We start from the raw sequence: 18,554 nt of genomic DNA on the forward strand, positions 1-18,554 counted from the left end.
GTCTTACTGTAATTCGGCACACTTTGTGCTCCACTCTTTCTCCAGATCACTGATGATTTTTTCGGACGTGTCCTCTTCTCGTAGTGGCCAGAGGTCTTCGGTGGTTAAAGGTGAGCGATAGCCTCTCACAACCAGCCTGAAAAAGCATTCACGCACATTACACTGATTTAGCATTCACCTGTATCGTTATTATTAGAATGAAAGGTTTAATCCATAGCCCTACTGTATGAATATTAACCACAGAAACGTACTACATTCACTCTTTATTGAGTCGCACATCTATTCTAATCTAAATGTACAGGAAGAATTCAACAAGCTAAGTACCGCTTTATCCTTTTCAGGGTCACGGGGAAACCTGGAGCCTATCCCAGGGAGCATGGGGCACAAGGCGGGGTACACCCTGGACAGGGTGCCAGTCCATCACAGGGCACAATCACATACACATTCATACACTTTGGACACGCCAATCAGACTACCACGCATGTCTTTGGACTGGGGGAGGAAACCGGAGTACCCGGAGGAAACCCCCACAGCACAGAGAGAACATGCAAACTCCACACACACAGGTCCACGGTGGGAATCGAACCCCCGTCCCTGGAGGCGTGAGGCGAACATGCTAACCACTAAGCCACCGTGCGCCTAAGCTAAGTGCATTTCTAATAATTACAGATAGTGCTGATGGCGTTCTTATCTCCTGATGCGTGTCAAACGTATTACGAACGCCTGTAAAACGATAGAAAACTCACCCGCTGAACCACCAGAACAGCGCTTTAGAGAGGAACGAAGCGTCTTCGACTGGACAAGGGTTCTGCCGGAGAAACGGTTAGGAATGAGTTAGTAGCTGCGAATGGATGACAGTTGCGTCAGTAGTAAATTATATTTACTGAGAGAAATGAAGAGAAAGGAGGACTGTAAGCGTTTGTGGGTTGTGCGGTACCGTCACACGGCCCGGTTTGAGAGTGTGCGGTCGCTGATCGGCGAAACAGCTGAGGATGAGCTGAGCGAGGTCAAGAGTAAAGCAGAAGAAAAACACCACCGATCGCATCGCAGCTTGTGAGAAATCCTGAGGAAACACACACACTCTCTGTTCAGGAACATTCCGTCCTGTTTTAGAAAGGCTTGACTTTATTTCATCAGTTTATTACAGGCTCAAAAAGAGCCAGAGGTAAAAGGAAATATTTGAATATATTCCCATTTGAGGAGGAATTCTCCCGGAGAAATCTGTAGGTTAGGATTTAGAGACAGAATGGCTTGCGTTGGGCAGGTGTCCCAGTGATCTCGCTACTAGATAACGATCCTAAATCATGCACATCCATGGTGTGTGTGCGTGTGTGAGCATGTTTATGTACACTTAAATGTTCCCTGAGTGACACAGTAATAATGAGAGGCTTCAGTCCCGACATCTGTTTGTAAAAAAAAATAAAAAATCAAGGCAGTAAATTCTTGAACATCAAAACTAACAATTAAGTTTAATTGCCGGAAAAAATTGACCTGTGCTAACACGCCACTTTCACATTCCACTTTTCAGTTCCAGTGAAGGAGGCGTGGCCTCTGACTGTATTCCTGCCAGTCACTGTGAAGGAGGTGTGGCCTCTGTCTCTATTCCTGTCAGTCACTGTGAAGGAGGTGTGGCCTCTGTCTCTATTCCTGTCAGTCACTGTGAAGGAGGTGTGGCCTCTGTCTCTATTCCTGTCAGTCACTGTGAAGGAGGTGTGGCTTCTGTCTCCATTCCTGTCAGTCACTGTGAAGGAGGTGTGGCTTCTGTATCTATTCCTGCCAGTCACTGTGAAGGAGGTGTGGCTTCTGTCTCTATTCCCGCCAGTCACTGTGAAGGAGGTGTGGCTTCTGTCTCCATTCCTGTCAGTCACTGTGAAGGAGGTGTGGCTTCTGTATCTATTCCTGCCAGTCACTGTGAAGGAGGTGTGGCTTCTGTCTCTATTCCCACCAGTCACTGTGAAGGAGGTGTGGCTTCTGTCTCTATTCCTGCCAGTCACTGTGAAGGAGGTGTGGCTTCTGTCTCTATTCCTGTCAGTCACTGTGAAGGAGGTGTGGCTTCTGTCTCTATTCCCGCCAGTCACTGTGAAGGAGGTGTGGCTTCTGTATCTATTCCCGTCAGTCACTGTGAAGGAGGTGTGGCTTCTGTCTCTATTCCCGCCAGTCACTGTGAAGGAGGTGTGGCTTCTGTCTCTATTCCTGTCAGTCACTGTGAAGGAGGTGTGGCTTCTGTCTCTATTCCCGCCAGTCACTGTGAAGGAGGTGTGGCTTCTGTATCTATTCCTGTCAGTCACTGTGAAGGAGGTGTGGCTTCTGTCTCTATTCCTGCCAGTCACTGTGAAGGAGGTGTGGCTTCTGTCTCTATTCCCGCCAGTCACTGTGAAGGAGGTGTGGCTTCTGTCTCTATTCTATGACAAACCCTGGACCTGTATTAGTTTAAAATAATGAATTATTCAGTACTATTTAAAAGTGTGTATTAGTGTTTTAGTAACTGATCAAATAACAGCAGGATTGGATAGTGCACATGGATATTTGGGCTGAAATATAAACAACACGCACACAGATGTATTTAACTCTGACTGAGTTGTGTACAAACAGATCCTGATCAGCGGATTATAAATGAGTCTAAGCTGGGTAACGAATACACACTTATAAACCATCATTAAAAATGTGCTTAGTGTGGAAGGATTTCATATTTATTGTCCTTTCACAGACAGATAAACAGACAGACAGACAGAAAGACAGACAGACAGACAGAGAGACAGTTCTACCTCCCCCATGGTGGTCTGGATGTTTGCTCTGAGAGGAACGACTGAACAGATCACCGTCAGTGTCCAGTAGAGGAAAAGAAAAAGCGAGGAGCGGCAGCCCATTGTTCTCTCCAGGTGGATAATACACACCGCCAAGACCTGGACACACACACACACACACCCACACACACACACAACAGAAATTTCTGAAGTATTGTTTGTGAAATATTTGCGATGTGTTCAGTGATTCTGATACCATTTGTCTGTATTATTATTCCCATGAGAACGTAGCAGTTGTGTGCTATTCTGATGTCACTGGGTGGCACTGTTCTCGCTAGCATAGCTACAATGACATGTAATAAGAGAAAATAGTTCAACAATGTCAAACATAGTAGATAACACTCAGGTTTCAGTGTTAGCTCCTAAAAACTAATAAGCTTCTTTTCTCACTCGCGTTTTTCAGGGACGTTAACGCTAGTTAGCGCTCGACGAAATGGCGAGCGAGATGGCACTGACGGCGGTATTAGCGTGAGGCTTCGGAAGCTGTCCTGTTTGAGCAGAGTGTATAGATAAGGAAGCGAGAAAGCAGGACAGACTACAGGACTAAAGCGTCACTCTCTTTAGGACGAGATGAAGTGAAGACTAAATCCCACCACAGCTATCAGCAGGTAGTCGAACGGCATCGTAGGAAACGGCTAACCGAACATCATCACATCACGAACATTATGGAGATTGATTGTTGTGGTGAGACACTTTGAGTTTTTTGACAAGATAAAAAGCGTGACGTGTCGGGATTATAATCGACTCTTTGAATCGGAATTCTTCTAACCTTTGGGATGATTTGTATCTCCGAGGCAAACCTTTGGCTCTTTTAGGTGTACGCTAGGAGACGAATCTCGGATCCGAAGAGCCGTTTTTTTTTTTTTTTTTTTTTTTTAGTGATCGAACAACCGAGAAATTATGGATTTTATTCGATTTTTAGTCGGCAACATGTCATATGAGTCCTGGGATGAGCACAAGACAGCCTTTATGATTACTGGAGCAGTTCTAGGGTACAAATTTAGTATCCATGTGAGCTTATCCAGTTATAAAAAATGTATCTGGGGGAAATTGAACGTTATTGCAGTGAAAAATTTATACACGTAGGTACAGTAATCAACTATTATCAATGAGCGAAAAGGAAAGGAAAAGAGAAAGAGATGAAAGGATTTTTTTTCTTTTTACCATGGTAAGGCTGCGAATGATGGGCCTCAGGAGGAAAACCATGTGGTGCTTGATCTCTGTTCTCCTCTCAAACAGCAGATAGAGTAGCTCCAAAATACTGAATAACACCAAGCACACACCCAGCACCTAAACACACACACACACACACACACGCACACACACAGACACACTGTATGTGATCAGACTGATACGCAACAAGACTCTACTACAATGGTGTTAATGATCACTGTTCCTTAGGGTTTTTTTCTGCTCACTGTCTTGGCACAGCAGAGTCTGGAGAATGAGATGCGGCCATGATGGAAGCTTCTGAGGTAGAGGAGGTAAAATGGACTGCAAACCCACAGATAGAAACAGGGGAACCAGACGAGAACCGTGTGCTGAAAGCACCGCGTCAGGTCCGGGTTCAACGTGTACCACGTCACGTTCCAGTCCTGAACACGGACACAAAATCACACTATAACCCCACATTCTGCATAAACATGTTATATAATATATCGTTACCACCAGCATGATTGCTCAGAACTAAATTCTAAATTCAGTGTCCTTTTGGGCTTCACAAAATGATTTCCTAATCTTTAATACAAGCCCGATTTATTCATTGATTGATTTATTTATTTTAATTACGGTGTCCGTCAATGTACGCAAATCGATTTCCATCTAAACGAATCTTCCTCGGCCAATTAAACCCCTTCTGTAATGGACACATGATATAAGTTTATAATATACGTGATGTCCATTCTGAGCATTGACACAAATTCATTAAAGTACCATATTAACTATTTAAAAAAAAAAAACCCAAAAAACTAAAATACAGTTAATGCTATATACTACATACGAGTTCATATATAAACTTATATACCATAATAATGACTGTATGCAACATATAGAGTCCTAATAAACTCTAACTTTTCACACACACAAAATTCAACAATATACTTTCATATTAAACAAACAAATACTCATTATATAGTCTAATAATAATAGTAGTAATAATCATCATCATCATCATCATCACATCCCTATAATAAACATAATATAATCGATATAAATTGTATATAAATTTATTAACCTGTAATATCCAGACTATAACCAAAGGATAAACCTATAAATTCATAATTTATTCCATAATTTCATCCCGCTTTCGTTGATTGTTTTCCTATAACAGCATGCCCCATCAATTGTGTTTCTTACTTTTATATACTATATATGTGTGTGTGTGTGTGTATATATACTGTATATAAAAGTCATACACCCTTGATATCCTTAATATTTTAAGCTCAATAAATAGTCATGTGATCTATAATATCTCAATAATCATAAACATGAATCCACTATTTATATAAACTCATAAAATCTATTTGATAAATTGTACTATATAAATATATATATGTATAAATATATATATATATATATATATATATATATATATATATATATATACACACACACACACATATATATATATATATACACACACACACACACACACACACACATATATATATATATATATATATATATATATATATATATATATATATATATATATTACAGATATTAGCACATCTTAAACACTTAACGTTTACTGTGCATGCACATATTATACCTGTTATACTCATATAAGCTCAGAAGCACATAATAATTTCAAAACACCATGATAATATTATGCAGGCTCATAAGAAATTAATGAACAGTTAATATCTTAATGTCATATTTGCTCAACCTGAATTCTAATACTAATTAGTTAGCAATTAATCTGGGTTCACTGAACGTTTGACACTTCATGGGAAAAAACGTCAAACGTTTTCACTCTTCAGACGTGTTCATGCATGTCTCACTGCCGTTTCACTATTTACTGCCCTTTAGAGTAGAATACGCATCTCCGGAATGGCATTTCAAGCGTTTCAAAAGGTTGCTTTAGGCCTTTCACTCCAGAGAGCGTGTGTGTAGGCGTAAAGCCGCTGGAATAAACCTGTACAAATCGACTCCTCGGACTTTAGCGCAGGTGGATCGTTTAGGTTTATACCTAGAGGGAAGCTCAACTGTGCTGTTAAACTCGGGAGATTTAAACGTGTGTTTGTATGTGTGTGTGTAAAGTTGCGTAACACATAAACACACAGACACACGCACTGGCACGCATCACTGTCACATGACGTCTGATTCAGTTTACTGTAAAACTCACACAGATCTTATTTCAGCCCATTACTGCACATTCCAAATACATTTGCTTTAAAGAGGCAGCTGAGCCAAAAAAAAAAAAGGAAAAAAAAAAGAAAAAGAAAAGAAAAGTACACAGCGTCCCCCTTTAACTCAAAATTTAGTAGATCACCCGAGACGTGTTTGGTTCCTGAAGTTTGCTTCTTTTTTTTTCGTTTTTTCTTTTTTAAACTTTGCTCTGAAGCTACGACAAATAAGATACATCTTATTTAAGTAAAATAAATCCTGAGGTAAATGTACATCTTCAAATTCTTCAACCAGATAAAACTAGTTAATGTATACTACACGAAAGATTCCTAAATTTAAAAAACAAAACAAAAAAAAAAACACAGATTTTAGTTACCGATGCTAAATTAACGCCACTTTCGCCAATGGAACGTGGGAATCATTAGCGAAGGCAAACTAACAACAGCTTTATTCATAGTTTCTTAAATGATAGCTAGCATGATGCAAACTAGCTGAATGCTAACACCCAGTTGTCACGATACAAAGCGCATGTACTGTACTGTAGCAGCTGGTAGACGACAGTATCAGATCTCTTTCTTGCTGTCATCTGTAAAAGTTAAAGTCTATATGCGTGAATGGTGTGTAATGAGGCAAATGCACGCGTGTGATCATTTAGACATGCGGTTTGCAGAGTGCTAAACTGCTAGCATCCATTTCTTGCTAGCTACATTAGTGTCAAAGCTCTAGTACATCATTTTAAAAAGGCAAACTTTTAACAGTATGCAAATTGTACTTTACTGTACTAATAATTTATTTAGTGAAATGACACGCAGTAATTCATTAAATATGATTTAGTTTTGTTCTGTTCATGGCCTTTGTGACTCTGTGATCTGAATTCTGAGGGCAATATGAAGTCTCTCTCTTACTTTCTCTTTCTCTTAAAGGAAAGGAAAAGTTTGTTTGTTTGTTTGTTTGTTTGTTTTCTCCAAACGAACGAACTGTCACTGGAAATTCCCTTTCAGACGTGGAATTTAGGTGTTTCCGGGCTCCATTATTCAGGTTCTTTTTGGAAAAATCATTCATATGAGTAAACGACTGACAGAACAATTGTAAAACAAAACTAATAAACTGATATTACAGATAATGTAGCTCACTTTATACTGATATAAAGGTATGTTCTCTCAGCCAAAAATAACACTGCACATGGATAATATTTAGATTAGATTAGATTAGATTTAGATTTATTGCCATTTGCACAGGTACACAGCAGTACAGGTGCATTGGAATTCTTGTAAGAACGCTTTGAGTCAAATTTGATATGACACAATAAACACAACCTTACAAAAAAACCCACCTATATATATTCATTTAATTTAACAAATAATACATTTAAATAAATCATTTTATTTCAAATAAATGATTATATAAAAACCTCTATCTCTATTTTTAACCTTAGAGGTTCCAAAGCACTTTACACTGTGTCTCATTCACCCATACACACTCACCAATGGTAGCAGAGCTGCCATGCAACGCGCTAACTTGCGGTTCAGTGTCTCGCCCAAGGACACTTCGGCATGTGGAGTCACATGGGCCGGGAATCGAACCACCAACCCTACTATTAGTGGACAACCCGCTCTACCACCTGAGCCACAGCCGCACACAGCCACTTTATTCACTATGACCATGGTGTTATCAACCCAGCTCAGGTTTACCATCACGTGAAGGCCTAAAAACTCATGACTATCAGCCAGCTCCACCTCAGACCCTTTAATGATAAGAGTTTTTATCTATGTTAAGAACCAGGTCATTTTCCTCAACACAGACTATGATTCTGTTCACCAGCTCCCTGTACGATGACTCGTCCTCCCCACGTTTAATGAGTCCGAGTATGGTTGTGTCATCTGCATATTTGATGATGAGATCGTTATCCTGAGTAGAAACACAGTCATGCTTGTACAGGACATGAAGTTTAAGGCTTTTCTTGGCAGAGACAAAGTTTAAGGCTAATCTCGGCAGAGACGTTGTTTCCCATCCTCACTACCTGTGGCCTGTCTGTAAGGAAATCCAAAATCCAGTTACACGTGGATGTTGGCACTCCAAGGTCTGCCAGCTTCACAATCAGTTTCGTTGGTCGGATAGTATTAATGGCAGAGCTGTAATCCAGAAAAAGCATGCATACATATGTTCTATTCATGTCCAGATGTTCCAGTGTGGAGTGAAGTGCCAGTGCCACTGCATTGTCCACTGATCTATTTCGGTCCATCTGTCAAATCTGGCATAGAAACTGTTGAGATTGTCTGGTAGTGTGGTGTCGCTGGTGTTTATCTTACTTGTGTTTCTCCTGTAGTTAGTAACGGATTGAATTCCCTGCCACATACTTCATGTATGGTTGTCCTGGTAGCATTTCTCAAGTTTTTAGAAGTATGCCCTTTTTGCAGCTTTGATGGAGTTTTGTAGCTCGTCTCAGGTCCCTTTATTATCTACCACATTCCCCTGACTTGAAACCTGTACACCGTGTCCTGATCTTCATACGTGATTCCGAGTTGAACCAAGGCTTTTGGTTTGGGAAAACACGAAAAGTTCGGGGAGGGGGATGTCAGGGACACACACACAGATGGAGGTACACCAGTTAATGTAACTACTAACAGTTTCTGTGTAATCATGAGTATTGTTTGTAGCCTCCTTAAAAATGTTCATATCTGTAGCCTAAATGCAGCTCTGCAGGTCCGTCAGAGAGCACTGTCAGTCCATGTCTTCACAGTTCTAACTGGGACTGGATTAGCTTTCATCCTTGTGATGTAAGTAGGCTGTAACAGAATTGCCAAGTGGTCAGACTAACCAAAGTGAGGTTTAGGAGCAGCTATATATGCGCTTTTTAAGTTACTGTAGCAATGGTCCAAAGTGTTGTTACCCATGGTGGGGAAGGTGACATAGTGATAGAACTTCTGAATGTTTTTCAGAAGGATACGACATCCGGACAAGTATTTTCATGTCCACTGATCATGTGATGCTGTTCTTTGAGTGCGTTATCCACGCTGGCAGACGGAGGTATATACACAACACTCAGTATTATGCACTGTAATTCTCTGGGTAGATAAAATGGCATGCACTTTAAGGTGATATATTCCACATCTTCAGAACAAGACTGGGATATTAACCTATTGTCAGTACACCAGGAATGTTTGAGGAGGATCTAAAGACCGTGTATCCTGCCAGTGTTATTGACTCAATCGGGGGTCTTCTTTCTGAGCCATGTCTCGCAAAAGCACAGCACAGAACAGTCCTGAATATACCTTTGTGTAGGTGTCCTACTAACGAGACCGTCCATTTTATTCTCCAGAGACTGGAGGGCGGGATAGCCTTCCTTTTCTAACCAGGCACCTGTCTCGCTTCCATGGCGGCCTTTGGTTGCTAGGAAGGCCCCCTGCTGCGGCCTGGCTCAGCGTCACTCCAACATGGCGATTTAACTTCGGGAAAGATTCGAGCACATTCAAGTTAAAATGTACTCTTTGACCCCGTTCGCCTTATTGTATTAGTATTGCCCGATCATACTTAATATGAGTCCTCACATAACCGACATGAACAAATAAAAATAAAAGCACTCAAAAAAGAAATAACCACTATCAAGAGGTCAGGATTGAACACATTCTGTCTTTCCAGTAAAAAGTAGTAATTTGACGTGAATTTGGGGAGAACCTATTAGTCCTATTTTCCCAAAGTCATGTTCCCATGATTCTATACTGTATCCCAATGTTTCTATTTGCCCAGGGCTCTATTTTCAAGGGCCTATATTCCCATAGTTCTATATAACCAGGGCTCTATTTTCAGCCCTCTATGTTCCCAGGGTCGTATATTCCAGGGCTCTATTTCCAGGCCCACATGTTCCCAAGAGCCTATATTCCCATAGTTCTATATTACCACAGCACTATTTTCATGACCATTTTTTCCTATGATTCTAGCGTCCCAGGATGTTATACTCCGTCGGTTTTAATCCCAGGATGCTATATTCACAATGTCCTATATGCCCAGAGTCCTATGTTCCCAAGGTCCAAAATTGGAATCATATATTCCCAGGGATCAGTTTTCCCAAGATAATACTGTATGTCTCTAGGGCCCTGTATTCCTAAAGCTGAATATTCTCAAAGATACCTATTGTTTTCAAACCCCTTTCTTTTCAAAGTTCTATCCAGGGTCCTATATTCCCAACATTCTATATTAGTACAGCTCAATTTCATGGGGCTATAGGTTCTCAGGATACTATATTTCCAGGAGCCTAAGTTCCTACGGTCCAAAGTTCATAGGGTCTTATATTCCCAGTCTTATATTCGTATGTTCACAGAACCACTATGTTCTCAGGATCCTATATTCCTAGGTCTTCATAGTTCATCTCCATCTGTTAAACTTACAAGTATATTCTTGTATTGTACACTCACTGTCCACTTTAATAGGAACACCTGTACACCTGCTCATTTATGGAGTTATCCAATCAGCCAATCATATGTCAGCAGCACAATGCACAAACTCTCACAGGTCGAGCGCTTCAGTTAATGTTCACATCAAACATCAGCTCACTCAGTGTTTTTGGTTTTCACACCACTCTTTGTAAAGTCCAGAGTCTGTTGTGTGTGAAAGTCCCAGGAGATCAGCAGTTTCTGAAATACTCAAACCAGCCCATCTGGCACCAACAACCATGCCATGGTTAAAGTCACAGAGATCGTATTTGTTCCCCATTCTGATGTTTGATGGGAACATTAACTAAAGCCCTTGACCTGTACTGTATCTGCATGATTTTATGCATTGCACTGCTGCCACAGATCAGCTGATTGGACAGCTGAAGGAAAGTACAGGTGTTCCTATTAAAATGGATGGGGAGCGTATGTCCAGTAATCAACATCTCAAATTATATTTAGTAAATAAGTTGTAAGCCAGTTAAATCTGATGCATTTAGTGAACACCTAAAATCTAGCCATGACCTTGGGAAAGTATTTATATTGAGGAAACATGGGGCCATGAAACAGTACCTAAATGTCACATTGGGTATAAATAACAAAGTCCCATGAAGAGTGTGAAGGGTTAATGTATATTCCCCCAAATGGTTGCATTATCTGCTGGAGTCTCACCGGGGAAAACCAACCTTTTGAGAACAAATTCAAAGGCTGAATTACACCCACGTATTCATACTAACTTGTTTAGGGCTTCCAGGCATGGCGAATTCCCCGATAATGAAAGTTAAACAACTGGAACTCTTTATGGGAACTTGGAACCTTGAGCTACAGGTAAAAGTTGATAAACCAGCTTGGAGTGGTGTTGTGTAATGTAGGATTAGCTCACACACTGACCCAGCATACTATGACCCACAGTTCTCTTTGAAACATGAGGGGTAGTAAATAAATAATCTCTCAGGTGACCGTGACGAGCAACTGGGAAAACGTTACACCCTAAGTTCAATACACAGGGATGCTAAATGTCTGATGTCTACCTCAATGTCATGAAAAAAAGAATTAATTTCATTGCGCACATATGTGAATGTTACATTAACAAACCGAGTCATGATTTGCCTCCAAACCAGGCTGCAATGCAATTCTTTGGCCACTAGGAATAACACCTTATTAATATGACAATAAAATGATCCAATCCAAAATCCAATCCAATTTTTTTTGGGGGGTGTAAATTTTTGGTTGATACTTTTCCCATTTCGCTTTATGTGCTTCAGACTTCAGTTGTGTTACCCTGAGAAATATTGCATACAGGTTTGAAAGCATTTTTTGGCACGACACTGTAAGAGACAGGCACAGCTGGCACATCTTCAGCAATTCTGTGAAATTTCAGTCCCGTTCCAACACCAAAGATGGCACAGATATAAAGAGAGAAGATGTGACAAATCCAGAAATGCCCTGATGTGCATGCACTTATTCCTGTTTGCTTGGTATGTTGGTCTGAGGACAAACACTGTGGGCTTTCAGGCTAAAATCAAAACCCTTGCGCACCTTTGGAAATACTGCTGACTATGCATTACCTTCCTCAGAGGTTGTGCTACTGCAGCATGAAGTGAAGCAAGCAGCGGACACGGCTGCAGAGCCTGCTGGGAAGAAAAGGGTAAACTCCTTTGCTGCATTGTTGCAGCAGCAACTGAAATGGGCTCTAGACTCAGCTGATCAGCCCCATAATAGAGGAAGAGTGTCTTTACGGTGTTGGAATGCAGAGTAGAGGAGCAAAGCAACAGAAGAATGAAGCGTGAAGTTTGAGGGAACTTAGGAGAGCATAAAGAGATGGACCCTGATGCACTTGCAGTGGCTGTGTTTCATTCTCTACGCAGCTCGGCTATGTGCTTTCGGGATCATCGTAAAAGGCTCTGCTCTTAAAAACAATAGCCCACTGGGGAAAGTGATTGAATGTAGGTCAACAGGTCATGACTTAAACTAATTTTCATATTCGATCAGTCATCAGGATCATTTACATATCAAGACGTGTTACATGAAGAAGGACGCACCATGACCTGACTAGTCACGTATTTACAAAATACCATCGTTTCTATCAAGAGCGCAGGCAAAAATGACGCAGTGGCAGTAAGCACTCGAGAAATAGACATGTAGGAAACAGTATCGGCAATCATCCATAAGTCCTGGAGGAACCCGCCCTGGCAGTCTGGAACGAAAGGAAGTAGAACAGAAGGTTACGGACGGTACTGTACGAACGTGGCGCTACGACGGAGTAGATTGTCCAGAAGATGAGCATGAAGTAGCAGGGAGCTTGGATAGACTTTCCACAGTGACAGATATGAGAACTTTGCTAGTCACAAAGGTACCATGTAATAAATCAATAAATATTAGAGTTGATTGATTTTCTGACATGTGAACCCCAAGCCTGATCAGAGGTTACGCAAAGTAAGTGATTGGTGTATTTTTATTTTATTTTTTTTGGTCAAGGAAACAAAAGATAAAATACTGTTACAACTAGAGCACGTAGTTCATTTAGCGTGCATGATTTGCTGGAGAGGAAGATTAGTTACAGTTACATTTATATAGACGCTTTTCTAGACACTCGGAGCACTATACGTAATATGGAGTGTGAGGGGGGATCTCCTCAACCACGACTTGTGTGTAGCATCCACATGGATGATGCGACGGTAGCCATAGTGCGCCAGAACGCCCACCACACACCAGCTATTAGTGGAGAGGACAGAGTGATGTAGACAATTCAGGGACGGAGATTATTAGGCGTCCATGATAGAGAAGGACCAATGGGGGAATTTCGTCAGGACACCGGGGTTATACCCCTACTCTTTACGATAAGTAAAGTGGTTTTTAACGACCACAGAGAGTCAGGACCTCGGTTTAACATCTCATTGAAACTGTTTCTACAGTATAGTGTCCCCCATACGGTGAGCGCCCCCTGCTGGTCTCCACCCCCCAGGCGGTCTCCAATCCAAGAACTGGCCAGGCTCACCCCTGCTTAGCTTCAATTAGTAACCAAGCGAGAACTGCAGGGAGATATGGCTCTAGCGGATGGCTTGCTCCTATATATTGACCCCCATTCATCAGATGGTCACAGTGACATTCCTTGTTCACTGTGTGTACTGTTTTGCAGGTTTATTATGTAGATAATCTTGCTGCTTGTTGAATCTTGTGTCTGAATGTATGTGCAGTGGCGGGGTCTTGTGCAAGCCGGTATCACGCAACAACAATACTTATTTTATGTTGCACGTGTGTAATCTTGTCTTAAATCTTGTGTGTGTGTGTGTGTGTGTGTGTGTTGGTTCATGGAACTGCATTTTCTGTAATGTATCATGACATTCAATTGGACCTGACTTGACCTGACTTGACTCTCATGCTGCGCTCCAATCACAGACGAAGACACCTACACGCTTCAGCACGTCATCACACATGCAATCGTACCAGTTATGTTAAAAAACGACTAATTAATGAAAATGTGCAGTACTACATGACTTGATTTTCAGTGCCCTGCTTTGCTACCCTATTTTGGCTTTGCTCCAAACCCTGTCTCAAGGGCACTGTGTGTGCTAGTTTCGGATCTACTGGCGTTCAGTAATTTCTTCTGTCAAAAGTGACTGCTGAAAACATGGAGGTTAAAAGGTACGACTCATACCTGACATGACTTCCAGGCTACATTCTAATCCCAGAAAGAAAATGATGCCCTTCGGCAAATCCCTCACGCTAAGTGAACTTCTGATTTTGCATGTAACGAACGCCTGGAGCTGAAGCTGACTCGATTTTCACATTGCTCTACTTTACTGTCCTGGCTGTGCTCCAATTTGAATTCAAAATGAGCCACTTCTTTCAGTAAACCATGCACGTGGTGTTTAGGCATTAGTTTGGGGGGGGGGGGACAATTTCAGGTGCTGCAGATTGAAACGTGGAGTATGAATTGATTCACACGTTATGTTTTCCACATTTACATTTACATGGCATTTGGCGGACGCCCTTGTCCAGAGCGACTTACATTCATCTCATTTATACATTTGAGCAGTTGAGGGTTAAGGGCCTTGCTCAAGGGCCCAGCAGTGGATGCTTGGTAATGCTGGGGTTTGAACTTACGACCTTCTGGTCAGTAGTCCACTTAGCGGTTAAGGCTGTGTGTTATTGATTGGAAGGTCAGCACTGCCAAGCTGCCACAGTTGGGCCCTTGTGCAAGGCCATTAACCCTCTCTGCTCCACGGGCGCTGTATCATAGCTGACCCTGCGCTCTGACCCCAACCTCCTACCATGCTGGGGTATGTGAAGAAAAGAATTTCACTGTGCTGTAATGTATACGTGACCAATAAAGACTCATTATCATATAGACTTTCAAATTATTCCCCCCAAATTATTCCTCCCACATGTAGGTAATAAGTTTTAATTTTATTTGTAAGCATTCAGTACATGTTTAAAACTTAACTAAGTATTTCTGGACTTAGAGTGCTAAGAGAGTTTGAACTGGAGTACAGCCACACACTTCTTAGGTCCTCCAGTTTTGCTGACCTGGGCAGAAAACTGGAGACAGCTCGAGTACACAGCAAACACACACACACACATACAAAACATGAGTTCAATCAGTGGCATTGCACCGAATGTAAAACCTCCACCTTCAACCAACATGATGAAATGTTTGGCCTTGACTGAGACACCTCACTGTGCCAGACATGCAGCACTACAGAAGAGTCCAAAAGGCTGAGTGCGCTACGAAGACGACTGTTTGCATTTCATCACTTATCAAACACTAATACAACGTTCTGTCTCAGATGCTTGTACAACTTGTACAAAAATAATACGAATGTGTTAGGCTAAAGGCTTAGCCACACAACTGTGTGTGTGTGTGTGTGTGGAGAATGTCATAGAGAACTATTAGCTGAAACCTTTTACATGCTGGCCTCATGCGACTGAAGGATGTGCGGTGCTAATACTCTTGTACTGGGTTCGAGATTGAAATGGAAAAATATGTTTTAATTAGTAAAATGAAAAGCGAGCTAGCTGCCATTATCGTCTCATTAAATACGCTAGCCAGGGTGCTCGTTCAAGTACGTTAGCTAAACATAAACAGCTAGCTAACAACTGCTTAAAAACCGATATGTCAATTTGCTACCTAGCTGACTGGATAGCTAGCTGTCATGGGAATAGATGAACCTTAAACAAACATAGCAAAACAGCTACCAGCTTGATAGTAAGCTAATATCAAGAAAATGAGGTATGATATAAGCTGCTGTTTAATCAAAAGGCTGCGTTAGCTAACTATTACCTACATAGCATATACACATAGCTCAATACTCAACTGCTCATTTTTCTAATGATGTCATAAGGGACCATCGTGGTCACGTTTATCGAGCTAATGTTTAGTTGTCACCGCTTTAATTTTTTTTTTTTACCGCAAATTTCCCCAAAACAGACCAATGATGGAACAATAACATGATGCATCTACTAGCCTGCTAAAATGAACCATTTTCTTCTTTCGTCCTGTAAGGGAATTTTTGCTTCGAATATCATAAATTAAAACATCCAAAAGGTTGAACAGAGTACATTTACTCAGGCGTGATATTTTTTTTCCTATTCACAGGTGATGACGCTCCTAGCACACTGACAGTCGCCAGCCATGATTCAGGAAAGCGTATAGCTCCCGTTAGTCTTGTACACTAAGCATGACAGTGCGTCTTTAACCTAATAACATTATACCAAAAACCTTTATGTCACTCTGTAGGTGTAAAATGATTTACTGTCGCCCATCTGTTGCTCTGCATGCAGTATTAGCTGGATAGACTTAATAAAAAAGGCCAGTGTGTGTATGATATTTAACCACATGTGCCACAAGAGATTCTCTCCCAGTGAATCAGAGGAAAGGGATCATGACTAACTGCTTTAACACTGAAAACACAGTGATCATTTACTGGAATAACGCACACCCACACACACACACACACACACACCCACACACAGTAGAACAGTATTACTACACTACAAGTCATCTTTATTGTGTGTGTCAATCAAGTGCATTTAGTTCCAGCCCCTCAAAGGCACACATTAGTCCAGTAATCAGTCCGTACACGGGTTCGCAGAGTTGGTTTTTTTTAAATCCTGGAAGGACTGAGTAATGTCCTTTGACCGGTGATGTGGATTATACGGGGAGCTGAAATGTACAGTCTATCCTTCCCCTCAACCTTATTTCAATGCACGCTATTATCGAGTTATTTAGACATTCGATCTTATTTTGACTCCTAACACATAATTGACCGGATTCCAAAATAATTGCGGTCATAGCAGTTATTCTGACTGTTTGTATTTGATGTCCTGCACCTGAACGTTTTTACGCGAACTACCGATACTCAGATGTACTGTATATTGTCTACCGAGTTCCATTAAAGCGACGTCCGCCTTACTTACTACCTGGCAAACAGCATAAGGAATAAGAATTATAAGCTAATATAATAATAGGAAATTATGAGAATATGAGGCAGATAATGTAAAGTATAAAGTTATATGAAATAATATGATTATGAAAAAGTACACGTATAAGCATTAGGAAATAAGAATTACAAGCTAGTATAAGTATATAAAATAATATGTATACGCTAATATTTCATGAATTGGTCTTAGTGAGAGGTGTGGGGTGTTAAATATTAAGTCAACATTGTTTGAATGTCAAAATAGCGTCATAAAAACGCGAAATAATGGGTCGTTGTGTAGAAATGATGAGATGTTAAGTGGAAACTAATGACGCAGTGCCTTTTAATACCGAGTTATTAAGTAAAAAATAAGGAGATATTAAGTCTTGAACTTGCAGTTCCGGGTTTCTGTACATTTCTCGCGCTCCCTCTGGTGCTTTGTCTTTAACGTCTCTTTATTAAAAACCCCTCTTTTTTTTTTCCCCTCCGTGCTTAAACTACTCTAAATTTATCACCACTAATATTTCACGGTCTAAAGAACTTTTTGTTGACGGATAAAATAACCTCAGCAAACGCACTGCTACAGTTAGCTAGACTGTCCACATCTGCAGTCTTTGATTAGCCTAATGCTAACGCCTCAGAGTTGGAGAAAGATGCCGTGATATTCCTCACTTACTTGTGTGGTAACATTAGCAACCTTTTTCGACTACAGTGATGTTATTTCGTGATAAACGGTTGTATTTATTTTGATTCCCTGAGGGTGAAAAAAACAACAAAACAAACCCTAATCGTTTCTCAAGTATGCGTTTTGTTAGGCTAATATAACACTAGCTAGCTACGACTAGCGTGAGCGACAACTCCATTAAACGTCAGACTAGCTTGAGAACGTTCATTTATTTAGTCTTTAAATAGCTTGTAATGGCGATGAAGACGATTGGGCATTCCATCTACGAAGGAATTAAATTAGAAGATTGTTGCATTTGCGTATTTTGACTATATTAGTCAAATTTAATGTGGAAAAGGGATTAAAATCTTCAGTTTCTCGGACTAAGGCTGTTCTAAACTAATACTAACAATAACCAGATGAATAAAGGGTCACTTCTTTATTTGACTAACAAATTTTTCGATGGTCCTGTAATGGACTTTTGGACTGATATCATAATATACATGTCACGATAGTCATGTTTAAGGTCTTCTGAATGGGATGTAAAGGAGATGATAACACCTGAGCACAACATTCATTCATTCATTCAGTGATATTCAGCAAGTGGTCTATCCTGGTCAGGGTGGATCTGGAGCCTATGCCATGAATACCGTGCATGAGGTTAGGATAGACCCTGGATGGGATGCCAGTCCGTCACAGGGTACCATGCACATACACACTCACATACACACTAAGCATAGCCAATCCATTCCTGGAGAGTGAAGGAAACCCACTCAGATTCGAGGAGAGCACGAAGCTGAGATCAGAATCGAACCGGGAACCCTGAATGTGCGAGGCAAGCCATGCTACTCGCTGCACCGCCGTGCTGACAAGATTAACACTGCTTTAT

The 18,554-nt window shown here is 41.0% G+C and overlaps 1 protein-coding gene across 1 annotated transcript in view; it reads right to left on the bottom strand.

Moving 5' to 3' along the window:
* The window catches only part of LOC128603232 (multidrug resistance-associated protein 1-like), a 36,524-nt gene that overhangs the window by 17,284 nt on the left and 686 nt on the right, over positions 1–18,554 (bottom strand). The window contains exons 2-7 of the mRNA XM_053617543.1: positions 4,223–4,399; positions 3,969–4,094; positions 2,766–2,903; positions 938–1,063; positions 747–808; positions 8–136 (exon numbers count right to left, since the gene is read on the bottom strand). Coding sequence (XP_053473518.1) covers positions 8–136; positions 747–808; positions 938–1,063; positions 2,766–2,903; positions 3,969–4,094; positions 4,223–4,399 — 758 coding nt within the window. The remainder of the gene's footprint in view (positions 1–7; positions 137–746; positions 809–937; positions 1,064–2,765; positions 2,904–3,968; positions 4,095–4,222; positions 4,400–18,554) is intronic.

Source organism: Ictalurus furcatus, chromosome 2 (assembly GCF_023375685.1).
Source record: "Ictalurus furcatus strain D&B chromosome 2, Billie_1.0, whole genome shotgun sequence".
In the NCBI taxonomy this organism is placed as follows: domain Eukaryota; kingdom Metazoa; phylum Chordata; class Actinopteri; order Siluriformes; family Ictaluridae; genus Ictalurus; species Ictalurus furcatus.